The 13,698-nt window shown below is 36.1% G+C and overlaps 1 protein-coding gene across 2 annotated transcripts in view; it reads right to left on the bottom strand.

The window, feature by feature from the left end:
• Positions 1-13,698, bottom strand: part of PTPRN2 (protein tyrosine phosphatase receptor type N2) — a 707,013-nt gene that overhangs the window by 377,748 nt on the left and 315,567 nt on the right. For both annotated transcript variants that reach the window (XM_075419758.1, XM_075419759.1), the window contains one exon: positions 13,102-13,188. In XM_075419758.1, the coding sequence (XP_075275873.1) occupies positions 13,102-13,188 (87 nt within the window). The remainder of the gene's footprint in view (positions 1-13,101; positions 13,189-13,698) is intronic.

Genomic DNA, 13,698 nt, shown 5'->3' with positions numbered 1-13,698 from the left:
GAACTGACTGCTTCAGGAGCTCATAAAATGAGATTTTTCTCATGGGTGGGCTTCCGGCAAAAGCACTCAATAAATAAACATTTCAATAACAATAGATGCCCTTTGGGGAATTCCTCGCTGTTCATTATGTCTTGGACGAGAACATTTAAACAAAACCAGTAATTATGTGGCTGCAAAATATTTTTAAAAATACTTTTTAACAAGAGGGCAACCTGCCTGGAAAAGGTTCCAAGATGTAGAAAATGCACCCCTGACACTTCCTAACCAGGAACTTTACATTAGATAGATGAGGCCGTTTTTTCATGCGGCTCTCAAACCCTCTGAAGCCTGGCTAACACTAACAGCAATTCTCTTTACATCACTCTAAGTATGGAGGCTCAATGAGGTGCACACGACGGTTTACGACCTGAGGAACTGCAGACAATCCGTTCCAGCGGGTCGGGAACTTGCTACCGGTTAGCAGAGGCTTCCCTCCCGGCCGGCAGCTCCCATTGCGCCGGCGCGTAGCCAGCTGTGTGGGTGAAAGCCCTCAGGAATTCAAACCACAACGTCCAGGCTGAAAAGTAACCTACATCTAAGACATTCACCTGCTGCAACCGAGATTAAAAATGTTAGGTAGCAGCACTTTTAAACTAGAAAGACAATGTTTTATATCAGATTTTTTTTCTATTTATTCTCCCTGAGCTGTATGCTAATACAGTCACACCTATGCAAATCTGTAGCTGACTCTTCTGACATAAGTGAACTTACACCCACATAAATAAGAGAAGATTGTGATTTTTAGAAGGCATATGGACTATGCTATTATAACTCCTCTTATCATTTTTTTAATACTTTGTTATGATGCTTTTTTGAATAAAGGTAAGCAGGTCTGTCTTCTAATAAAGAGTGACTTCTCCCCACGCAAAATGTGATGTCTGTTACAATGACCTGCTAAAATTATTACTTGACATTTACTGACTAATTACCCCCTCTGTTGGCTGTCACAACTTCTGCTTCTTTTTTTTAATTTCAATAATGTTGCCTTCAGCCATAATAGGGTTTTTTTAACAAAGACATTCAAAGCATATTGCAAATTGTCACCCTTATGTGATGTTGTCTTATATTCTGTTTACTAGAGATGAAATAATTACAGTGTTTATACCAAAATGACTTTAAGGTTGATTGCTGATTTAATAATATCCCCTCCCCTTGGGTTTGTATTTCCTATCTGAAGGTGGGAGGGTGCACAACATGCACAGAAACAAACAATATTCCTTGTGCAAAATAGAAGTATTTCCTTTCTTTAATTGTTTTACTAAGAATATTCTTATTATATTTCGTCTGTCAACAAATGAAAGATCTGAATAAACAGAGCTGGAGTATGATCAATATGGCAAGGTCCGTATCACTTTCAAGCTGTAGGTTATAATTATATTTATGAATGACAGAATTTAAATCTCCATAAATTATGTACCAAGCTTTGTGTGCCAGTTCTTTTCCCTCATGTGTGTACACTTTAGTATTACAATATCATACAGAAGGTTTACTGTGAAATACAGTCACAGTCTATCATACCCCCTAGTGGAAACGGATTTAAGAAACAAGTGCCAACATGGTTATGTGTATCCTTGAAGACGAGACATAGAGCTGACACCAGATGGAAATGAGTCGAGCTTGCACTGCATTTTTAAAAAAATACAGGCAGGGTGCAATTTCTCAAGACTGGAAGAAGATGAGGAGATTAGGATTGGGTATTTCCAACATTAAACATTCCCTTAATGACCCTATTTCGTAAAACAAAGCTTGCTTTAATAAAGCTTAGATTTGAAATTAGAGTTGCTACTTGTCTATATGTTCATTTCAACATCCTTTAATCTCTGGAGGTTAAGAAAAGCAATTAGTAACGCTCCAGAGGATTGTGCAAAGTAAATTTTATAGCAGTGAAGGTAATTGTCTCAGGAAATGTTTGGTGGGCTTGAACTAATGACTTGCAATGTGTACACATTTCTGTGCTTACTGTGTTTAGGAATTTGAAGCTTATGTCCATTGTTTATATTACACTGAAGCCTCCTCTTCATCTTCTCAATTTTGGAAAAATTAAAATGCTCATACTGTTGTTAATGTGTCGTATATATTATGTATAGAGCTATATAAACATACTTTTGTCAAATCCAATTAATGGGGAAAAAGCACATGATTGAAAGAGGCATTTTTGTAATACAGTATGTTTATATGACTTGATTTAAAGAACAAAACAAAGGCAGAAAATTACAGCTGGTCATTGTCATATAACACATAATACATTTTGTTCTACTTCTGTTACTCAGACCAACTGTAGATTCATTCACTACTTGATTCAAGTTTCACCAACAATTGTGAGTGGAAATGTTGACCAAAATTTCTTTTGTGAAGCACTGAGTCATACTCTATTTATATTACATAAGCAAGTACCTGAGTAAACTTCAAAGACTCAGGAAATCTCTGAAGGATGTATTGTGCTGACCTACTACAAAATAACTTCCCTGAGCTGTTGAGCAGAGAATATTGATCATCACCCAGACTTAATACTAAAAAGGCACATATCTTCCAGTCTTTAGTATCTTTACTGTTCAAAGATTTGCTTCATTTTGTACCTGAACTGAACAAATGTCAATGTACAGCTGTATGTGTGCTCACATTTCTATCAACATGTATGTACTCACAGCCAGTGATCAATTTAAAAAATCTTTTTCTGTTTTAGCAAATTTAGCTTCCCGAGCTCTTCTCTGGAAACTCTTCACATGCTCCTTAAACTTCAGAATGACATACAGTGTTCCACAAAATGCTGCAACACAGCTGAAAATAAATTATCTATTCATATTTATATCCTTTATATACACTAAGCATGAACTCTTTGTTTGCAACGTTGTCTGCAGAGATGTGGTCCTGCACTAAACATATAGCTAGCATGGAGAAAGATAAAGATTTGTTGTACTAACATCACACCTTATGTCTGACAGTGACCAAGGACTAAAGATGAAAAAGCAAAATCTCTGCTACGTGAAAGACATTAATTGCAGGGCTCACCGGGTAGTGGCAGATTTTCTGTCACCACTTGCATTTCATTAGGGTGGTTTACACCATGCGGCTGGGTGAGGTGTAACAGACAGACCACAAAGATTAGGCAGAATGACAGTTTCAGAGCAATCACATCTTGCAAATGTAACTACAAGGAAACAAAATTTAGGTCTGGACTCGATGGTTGTCGCTCAGACTTACTTCTGCCAAGCTACATCTACAGCCTTCGTAAATCAGGCAGTTATGTGAAGACCTTGTAGTGCCCTCTCCTCTCCCCTGAAATGATCGGTGCTGTGGAGTGACTTCATGGAGTATCATTTCAGGGGGAGAGAAGAAGGCTCTACAAGGTGTCCAAATATTCTGATTGACACACTGCTGTCGTTAGAATAATTTCAAGGGTAAAGTCACAGAAAAGGGACTGGTCCAGAAAGGGATGCTTTCCAACAACAGCAGTCCATGTCTGGTGGGCCTCTGATATCAACCAGTACTAAATGATAGACTTTTAGTTATTTTACTTTAATGATTAATTTTATATTAATCATTTAATCTATATGCATCAAAAATGTGCTAAGTACCTATGCTAATTTACACTGCAAAAGAAGATGAAATAATATTTTAAAGATTTCACAACTTGCTTCATCTCAGGTGAAGATTATGTTGTTAAGCCTACAATTTAAATGATTTAAAAAACAGACAACACTCAATTTAGAGATTGATGCTACACTGTTTGTCCTATTTTTATTCTTCACAAAATGCAACTTCTGATGATTACTCAGTCTCCATGAATAATTTGCAGAGTTTTAAAACAATTTTTCTATTAATCTGTCACAAGCCATGAAATTTGACATTTTCACCACGCTGAGTACATAAATGTTGCCAGCTTTTCCTGCCATGCAAATAAGGTTCTTAATTACAGTATTTAAAAGAACAAACCATACAAGTGCTATAATTTTTTTACAGCAAGAGAGTGTTTGGACCCTGAGAGAGTGGGGAAACAGTCTCAAAATGCTGCTTAAATGTACAGTGATTTCTCTTTCACTCCCCAAAGATTAAGTCAAAGGATAAAAAAGTTATGTAATTTCAAAATAAAGATAATTGTATTCCATTTATATTTCCATTTTTCTTTCTTATACCTTTTAGTAATCTGCCTGGTACACAAACAACAGTTTCAATTTTGAGCCAGTAAGCATTCAGAGCATTTTACTGGCTTCAGGTCTGCTTACCCTCTGCACACCTGTGTTGTTACTAGAGTGTGTTGAAATCACGTGTAAAATCTGTCTACTGGGATGATAGTCACCTTATGCCCAGGTTGCACAAGTGACTTTAATCATTAATGAAGAGCTATAACTCATGTGTTAGGACTTTCGCAGAGGTAAAGGTTCAGCATGCTCATAGCTTTGATAGGAGCCAAATAGGGCACAAATTCCTTTGATGAGCATTAGGCAGCACAACCAAAGCCCATAAAAAACAAAGTTTGCTATAATCTCAATTCAAAAAGCTACAAAACTCTGAGTGCTACAACCAGAGCCCTGCTCCTTGCCCTCTTCAGAATCTTTCAGCTTCTTCTTTACCTCTGAGGAGACCAACTTGGAGATTTGTTCTTGATCTTCCCCTGCCAGCTGCAAGGTAGAAACATTTACTTTGTAAAGGAGGCACTGGAAGTGGAATTTATCAGGCTTTTTTCGGTTGCACCTACAGATGTGTATTTGCTCCAGCCACCTTTATGGCTCCTAAGGAATACAAATCCTTCCACAGGCAGGTCATGGTGCAGCTGGTAGGCCTGGATATGCAATATTTACTGTCTAGGGTGTAAAAAAAAGTGCAGAAGAATTATTTGTCTTTTTCAGCTGTGTCAGCAGGTCTGTAATATTCATGCAATCCATCCATCTGTCCATCCATCCAACCATCCAGGTGACAAATAGAGAGAAAAAAAGTGCATGCTTGTGTGTGTAGCAGAATGAGGTAGCCAAGGGCAGGAGGATAAAGAAAGATGTAGATGTTAAATTAATTTTGTATATTTCTTATAAGGGACTATTCTTTTAAACAAATCTCTATATGATAATCTTTTTCCATTTCTAATATTAGTTAGACTATTTGTGGATCAAACTTTAGTTCAAGAGTGAGAATCACAGTTCTCTGTTTCTATTCTCATATCTGTCACCAAGTTCTATACCATCTTAGGGAAAACCGAGCAAACTGTCTGGAGTTTTAATGCACCCATCTGTAGAACGGAAATGATTACCTGTTAATAGTATGTGAAATGTTATAAAATGAAACGCAATGGCACATATTCAGTGACTTACCTGAAAAAAAGCAGTATATTCCGCCTACCCTATAATGTTATGAACTTTAATGTTATTAAAAAAGGAGTATGATGGCATTCTCGGTCACACAGATACATGACTAGTAGAGAAATATGAAGTGAAAAAAATAAACTTCAGAAGCTCACTTACCTGTAAAAACCTTCTCTTGAGTAGGGACTTATGAATACATGGAAATGTATCTATAATACCAGGTTTCAGTCTGCTTTTGATTACAAAGGTGCAAATCCTCTGATTTCATGAGGTGAAACATTGTAATGGAAAGATAAACTTCATACATTTTTATTTCTAAGAGTCTCCCTAGATTTTTATGGTCTTTCTGTTTTGCCACCTAGAATCTTTCTTGTTATTTTAATGTATTTTTATGTTTTTCTAGCAGAAAGTTACAAGGCAAAATGATCTTGGTTATACACACATTTATTAAAGCACACCAAATATACCTCAGGGGAAAAAGCCACGAGACTAATGTAATGCTAGGGCTGAGAAATCACTCATTTTTAAGTAAAGGAATCTGTAGTTGAAACTTCCACTTTATTTTGGTTTCCATATCCTCATTCCTTTAAAAATTGGTGTATCTTTATATTATAAATTAGTTGTCATATAAGACCATATGTACCAGAAAACACAGTGTAATTACTTATAAAAGCCTGCATGCAATGAGTTACAGCAGTACATTTTTCAGATGATTTGTTTTCCAGACTCGTTAAATCTGTGGGAGAAGTCAAGTTTGAATAAAAGCGGTTGTATTATTTCTGAGTTACGCTTTTATAAAATTTTAACAAGATTATGCCATATAGCCTTAGTCTGTTCTTTTGCCATTTTGAATCAAAGAGATGACAAATATTGCTCAACTTTTTTGAAAGATACATCGTTTTCTTGAGACCAAGCATAGCACAGTTCAAACTGCAATAAAAATGGTCCTTAATTTCTGGGGGTTAAATGGAATGGAAATAAAAATTCAATCTATTGCTAGTTTATACTACAGAACATTATGGAGAGCAGGACGGAATACATGTTTTTTCATAAGCACTATATTAGAACATTCCTCTCAGTAAATCTAAGTGGCACAGGTGGCAGAACCTAGAATCTGCCAATCTAGAAAAAACTTCACAAGAATGTTAATCCACAGGTGCTCAGCATACAACACATGAAAAGATTAATCACAATGAATAAAGGAGAAAGGAGTCGGGGCGAATCTGTACAGTAGAGGGAAGTTTGCAGATACAAACCCAACAAGAGACTGTGCTACCTGTCCCACTACTGCTCAGTGGTTAAATAATCCTCCCTCACACTATCCTGCCTCTCAAGCTACCAATAATTTCCTGATATTTTCACGTTTAGAGCATACATATACGACATGTCATAATCCATCAGCATGATGAAGTGAAAATAACACATACTCTTCCACTGTTTAGGTTCTAGATGACTGAATATGATTAACTGGCTGACTGAGTTTTTCAGGTATTAGAAAAATAACATGACAAACAATGAACAAAACCTATATAGCATGATCAGGACACTACAGCCAATGAATGTGTTTGTAATAGGTGAGGCTGGGAGCTCCACTCATCAGCCTGCCTGTCCAACACTTACGATTTGAACACATTTAAAGCTTCTCCAAACTTTCACCACTTGGTCTGATTTTCAGACATCTTCCTCGGTTCAAATTCTATTCACTGGGATGGTTGGCTGGCTTTTCAAATTGTATTTATTCCAGCCCAACCGTTTCAGACCTTCCTAAGAACAAGTATAATAATAGGTACTGTTTGGTTGCGTAAGGCCTTTTCTTTGAAGAGGAGGTGGAAATTGTGTCTAATCCCACTACTTGAAAAACAGAGATTTGAAGTATGGCAAAAATGTGCTTGTAGCTGTCCTTGTGACAAGCCTTCCAAATTCAAATTTTTATTAGATCACTGTTTACATAAAATTACGTAAAAACATAGTTGACACTAAGGACATACTACAGTATAACTGGAAAAATGTATCTTGACTTACTTCATACCTAGATATGAAGTCTTTCTTTTCAATGCGTTCATTACAATAGGATCGCTGACATCCAAGGATAAGTGGTGGCCATGTAGTGGGGAAGACCAATATTTTCAGGGGCCTCGACTTCATTTTTATCAGACTTCAGGCAGAACACTGCAAATAAGGTATGGAACTACAAAGATGTAAAGGTCCTACTGTTACTTTGAATTCTGCTGGTACCATCCAGTTCTGCCTCAGGTTCAGACTCACATCCAGTTCAGCTGAAGCCAAGTCATTTTAGGCAATTTTTTTTAACAGACCAAGTAGGATTGTCTAAACTGAGAGCTGACTTCTGGGACTGCTGAACACTCAGAATGGTCATTGAAGCCAATAGGATATCTGTCATAGAACCATAGGTTGAAAAAGACCTCTAAGATCAAGTACAACCATCTGCCCAACAACACCATGCCTATTAAACCATGTCCTAAAGTGCCACATCTACACATTTTTTATACACTTGCAGGGATGGTGGTGACTCAACCACCTCCCTGGGCAGCCTGTTCCAATGTCTGATCACCTTTCAGCAAAGACATTTTCCCTAATATCTAATCTAAACCTCCCCTGACGCAACTTGAGGCCACTGAAGTTCTATACAGAAGTGGCTAAATAAACTATATTCTGAGACATCAGACTGGACATCTCATATTAACAAATGCTTTGACATTAATCCTTTCCTGCATAATTCTAGTTCTATACTGTCCTCATAATACCTCATATCTCATGTGAGTGAAGTACATCAATTCATGTTTGTCAGGAATTTTTGCAGTGTAGTGAAGAGCACGATAAGAAAAAAAAACCACAAAACAAGAGGAAATGGGTTTTCTGACCACAAAGCAGGATTTGAATAATGTACAAGAAGTAAATCCTGAAGCCACATGTTGAACAATGAGAATAAAAAGAAACATTGAATGGCTGCTCATTAACTGAGCAATTTATTTCCTGTGTATGGAATAAGACAGAGGTCTGTAGAAAAATACATAGACATGACAGAGGTCTGTAGAAAAATACATAGACATGATCAAATATTTCAAGACTATATCATGATTAGTCTTTATTGAAAGTTTGGTATTTTTTGGTCAGCTGAACAAAAAAAAAAGAAAAGAAAATACTGGCTTCAGTTGAGTCCAAAATAAAATTTTTGTTTATTCTTATCACCAAAATAAAAGCTTTTTCCTTATAAACCAAACTTAGTTAAATTTTGAAACTAGTTATTACTTTGAATTTAAAAATTATAGTATTTTATTTTCAAAATGTCAAACCATGTTGCTGTGGTTGCTACTAATTTTGAAAGATATTTTTCAGCTAAAGCATCCATACAGTTTCCATATATACCTTCAGTTAACCTGAGTTTTCAATTTTCGCACGATAAACTATTCAAGTAAAACACTGAATTCACCTCTAGTCTCAGTGTGGGTAGCAACAGTAGTCAGGTGAAAGCTGAACAACCAGCCCAAGGCCCGGCAGTTTGAGACTTAAACTCTGAAAGATTCATGATTTGGTCTTTTAGCTTAGCTTTGGACGTACAATATAGATGCAACCATACATGACAAGAAAACATTGGTTAGGTTTTATGGCTTTGCAATCCAGGACATTATATTAGATAATCAGAATCAGCTTTTTCAACTTGAAAAATCTATTTATATTAGCATTTGAAATTTAGCATGTGTCCTGTTCATCCCCAATATTATACATGTAGATTATATGCTCATATAGGCAACAATTATTGCACTTCAAAACAACAGCAACAGATAGAGATTAATGTCATTTAATGGAAAAAATTTAGAGCACTCTGCTACACGTTTTCCACTGAAAAATTAGATATGGAAATAGACATGCTTGTTGGTCAAGTTATCATGTCTTCTGGAAGGACAGTTCTTTGAGAACTGAGTTTAGGTATGTTAGAAGGCAAAAATGGCAAAGATACTGAGTAAGGTGAACGGGTGGAGGAAGACAAAGCAGTAGAAAAAATGGGGCAAAAGAGACACCTAGAGCAAGAGATCTTCAATGGAAATACGACAAAGCATATAACTCTAAAGAGAGAAATAAGAAGGAAAACAATAAAATCAGTGCTACTGCAGCATCCATCACAGAATGTAATATTCAGCTGAAAATCTCACTCTTACCTGGAGGTGGAGAATGGTAGGATATCTGAAGTACTGTGAAATCAGAAAAATCTGTTTTCTTTACGTACAAAGGTATTCATCTCAGCTTAGAGTTGAAAACCCTCCTTAGCAATGTTCTCAGTAAATACCCCAAGTATGAGAGTGTTAAATAAAAATACAGAAATAATTTGTATTCTTATCAAAAACCAAGTCAGTCTTTTATTTCTAATTCAATGGCTTTGACCACAGATTCTGAGTGTCCTTTCCACTGCCCTCACAGTTTATCTTACAGATTTAAGTATTTTTATTCTATTTGGATGTTTATTGATATTCTCTTCTGTTTGTAAGTTTATTCTATGATGTGTGAAGAACTGTAATTACATGAAGAAGGTCAATGTTACAGATTTCAGAGAGGTGAATTTTTTTTTTTTTAATAAATGCAAATCCTCCTAACACTACTACCCATCTGACTTCAACCCATGATACCAGTTCAACAATCAATCACCAGTGGCATTGGACACCCATAATTAGATTATAAAATCATAACTATAGTCATTTTACCTCTGCTTGCATAATTACATCAGCATGCTAATATCCTTTTAATGGTCTCTAATGATGTAATAAGAAATAATGGAATTTATGTGACAGCTACATAACCATTAACAAAACATATTAAACATAACTAGTACTTCTATAAAGATTCAGGCTGTATCCAAAAGTGACAGCTAACATGTCGGATCTTTACTTCAACGCTGAAATATTTCTAATTATGCATTACCCAAATCTATTCCCACTCATCCGCTTCACAGCGCAAGCAAAGTTTATGTCAATGCAAGCTTGACAACAAACCAACTGTAGAAGTGGACTGAATGCTCTGGGAGCCAAGCCTGAGGCTATACTGTGAATCGCAGGCCATCGGTTAAAGTTGGCAGGATAGTGAATGAAAGAAGATAAGATAAACTGATTACTACCATGTATCAACTAATGAAGAACTAACATGGGAATCAGTAGGAATCCATGGCAAAAATAATTGTTCACTTACCTAAGTCCAAAGCACAGGAAAAAAATAATAATATAGTAAATAACGAAAAATATTTGCAGAAAAAGCTAACTAAAGTTAAGTGTATTTGTGAAGCAGTGCCTTTAAAATTATTTTTTTCAGAGAAAAGCACAAGAAATTCTTAATTGAGAACTTAAAGAACTTTAGAAGAACTCACCACTCACCCTCTTTCCTCAGTTCTTCTTATGCTGTTCCTACTGAATGTGATGGCTTTGTCTATGCTCTCAAATTAACCCTGTGATTCTCACTAACATGTCTTTAGTCTGAAATCTTTGCAATAATAGAAAAAATTCAGGCCTACACTGTTAGTTTCTTACCATTCAGAATTCTTAGTGGGAAAAGAGAGAACTGAAAATTTTACACCAAGCTAATAAACAGGTCAGAGTTCAAAGCAGACTTTTAAACTGAATCACGAAGAAAAAGAGTACTTTTATTTGCCAGTAAAGTAAAATAATTTAAATTGCCCATGATGCCTTAGGCCAAGTAAAAAACACATTTCCCGAGAGGCCTCATTTTCATACTTTGATATGTCAAAGGTGGATTAAGAATAACCATGACATCAAGTCTTTCCTGAAAACCTTTTCCATGATGCCACTCAGAAGCTAACCAGAGCCTTCAAATTCATAGAGTTTTCCAACAATGGCTGTTCAGTGATGACAAAAGAACATATCCAAAAAGCATTAATCCTTTGCTTGGTGAGCCTTTTTCTAAACCTCCACTATGGCCATATCTACTGGCCAGCTCCACATTTCTATAGCACTTCATTGGTTTAACCTGAGTCAAAGCATCTCATTTTCTTGAGTAAAGAAAATTTATTACGGATGAATTCTTTACTAACTTGAGATCTGGGATAATCTTTCACAGATTCATAGATTTTTTCAAAAGGCAAATACTGTGTTTGTGTTGAAAGTCAGAATACTTGGTCCTGTTTGGAGTCACTATCATTCAAAACATTTATAAAATATTGACCATACTATATAAGTACTTTTGGTGTAGTCATATGACTGCATATTAATGAATGCAAAATAACCAGCTTCCCTAATGTTGCACATTAAAAAAACAGGTCATCCATAACTAGCTATATCACTGGAGGGATATTTTTCATTAGGAACAAATCTACAGCCTGCCAATTGCAATGTTGTTTTGATTTATCAAATGATAAAAAATAATCAAAAGGCTTTATGCTAACAATTAGAAAGATAGGTGAAAGTGCTCTTGTACTGTAAATGAATGAAGTTAATGAAGAGGAACCTGTTGATTCCAGCAGAGAAATTGTTCCGTTGGACTAACCCTTTACACGTGCAGCATACTTTATCTGCTACTATTCAAAGCCAACGTTGCAAATTCTCTTTATAAGGGAGACCATATAATATTGTCATTTTTCATAATTTCAAAACTCAGTTTTCATAAATAATACATTTCATAAAATGCAAGCAAAAAGAATTTCAGCAATACAAAGACTTGTTCTAGCAAACAAAATATGGGAACATTTTCCTTCTAAACAACTAAACCCAATATGCCTAGAATTTGTCAACTTCTAAAAAGATTTTCTCACCTGTAATCTATTTTTCCTTACATATACAGTAACAGAAGTGTTAGAATTTTTCTCCAAATAATAATAAACTTCCACTAAAGACGAAACGTTTTCAGACTACGGCTTAAACCACAGTATTAACTGATGAATTACATTCACCAGAACTGAAGGTTAAAAAAAAGCTGAAGGCAGCACAAGTAAGGCTGAGAAAGATGCTGCAGTTCAGCAACCTGAGTCATGGCCCAAATCAAGCAGACCCCAAACCTCTGAAACATAGGCAGGAACTGGATGCTACCCAGACATCAGCTATTTTCTGCGAGCCAAGATACAACCTCTTTTCAGCAAGTTGTCAAAAACCTACCACAGCTGACCCTCCTTTTCCATTACTTTTCTATCAAACTATTTTTACTCTCTGTTTCACAAAGGAGGAATTAAGTTTTGTGAAGTGAATGTTCCTACCAATACGATTTCAGAAAATCCCCGATCTAAAAAATTTTACTGGACATGGCAAATCGTAACCTCCTAGTTCAGGAGATTTACATGCAGAGCAATCATCAGTATGAATCACATGAAGAAAAACAGCAGCTCAACACAGCTGAACTCCCTGCGACTTGTTAAATGAGTAGCTGACCAAGCGGCACGACTTACTGTACCACATGCCAGATTCAAAGCCAGGAACTCAAGTTCTTCTCCATCTCTGATGTCATTTTCCCCCTCAGCAATGCTGAGTATAATGACCCTTCGCAAGACTTTCACTAAGCAGGAAGAGTTAAATAAGGTTCGTAATATTTTTACAGCACTTTGAACAGACTGTTTTTCCCTATGAAGCATAGGAAAATTTCAGTCTTCATAATTTTTCAAAATAATTTGTTCCTGTGTGTAGAGGACATTATAAAGATCATGACGATACTCTGCTTTGTCTCTCACACGCTCTCATTAATTTTGCCATTAAGACAAACTATTCAAAAATAAAGAGAAATCCAACAAAATAAAAATGGGCACATTCCATGTACATACTTGACATCATCGAAGGCACTCATCTGCAGCTTTAGGAGATCTGCCACTTCCTTTATTAACTCCAAGCCCTTTTCCACACTCAGGGGGCTGTTGAAAGGGAGCAAGAAAACAGAGCATTACGAAAATGGAACTCATCAATGGTTGAGAGGCTAAAAGTCCCAAAAGAGTTATCACCTTGGCCTCTTAGAGCCTGAAAGCCACCACTAACTGTATTCCTGTCACATAGTGATCGTGATATCAAGGGAATTGGGATCAGGTGCTTCTTCAGGCATGATGAATCACCTGAATTTTCCAGCAATAAGACAAACAATAAGGTGTAAATGGAATTGTTAGGAAGTGTAATGGGCCCATGATGCAGCAACCAGTTCATCTCAGTCCTCAATAAAAAATGTAATAAAGTAAAAGGACAGAAAGAGAGAAAAGGATTGAAGAGACAAGGAGGGAAACAAACAATGAAAGTCAAATTGCAGGCACAATATCAAATGGACAAGGGAAAAGCATATTTTTAAATTCATTAGTTTTTAAAATGAATCTTCGCCCAGTGAAAGGACACAAAATTATTATGGATTTGAAAGTAAACAATGGAGCAAGGCACAC

Source organism: Opisthocomus hoazin, chromosome 4, assembly GCF_030867145.1.
Source record: "Opisthocomus hoazin isolate bOpiHoa1 chromosome 4, bOpiHoa1.hap1, whole genome shotgun sequence".
NCBI classification, from domain to species: Eukaryota; Metazoa; Chordata; class Aves; order Opisthocomiformes; family Opisthocomidae; genus Opisthocomus; species Opisthocomus hoazin.
Note: the sequence above shows the minus strand (reverse complement) of the source record. Positions and strands in the feature narration are given on the sequence as shown.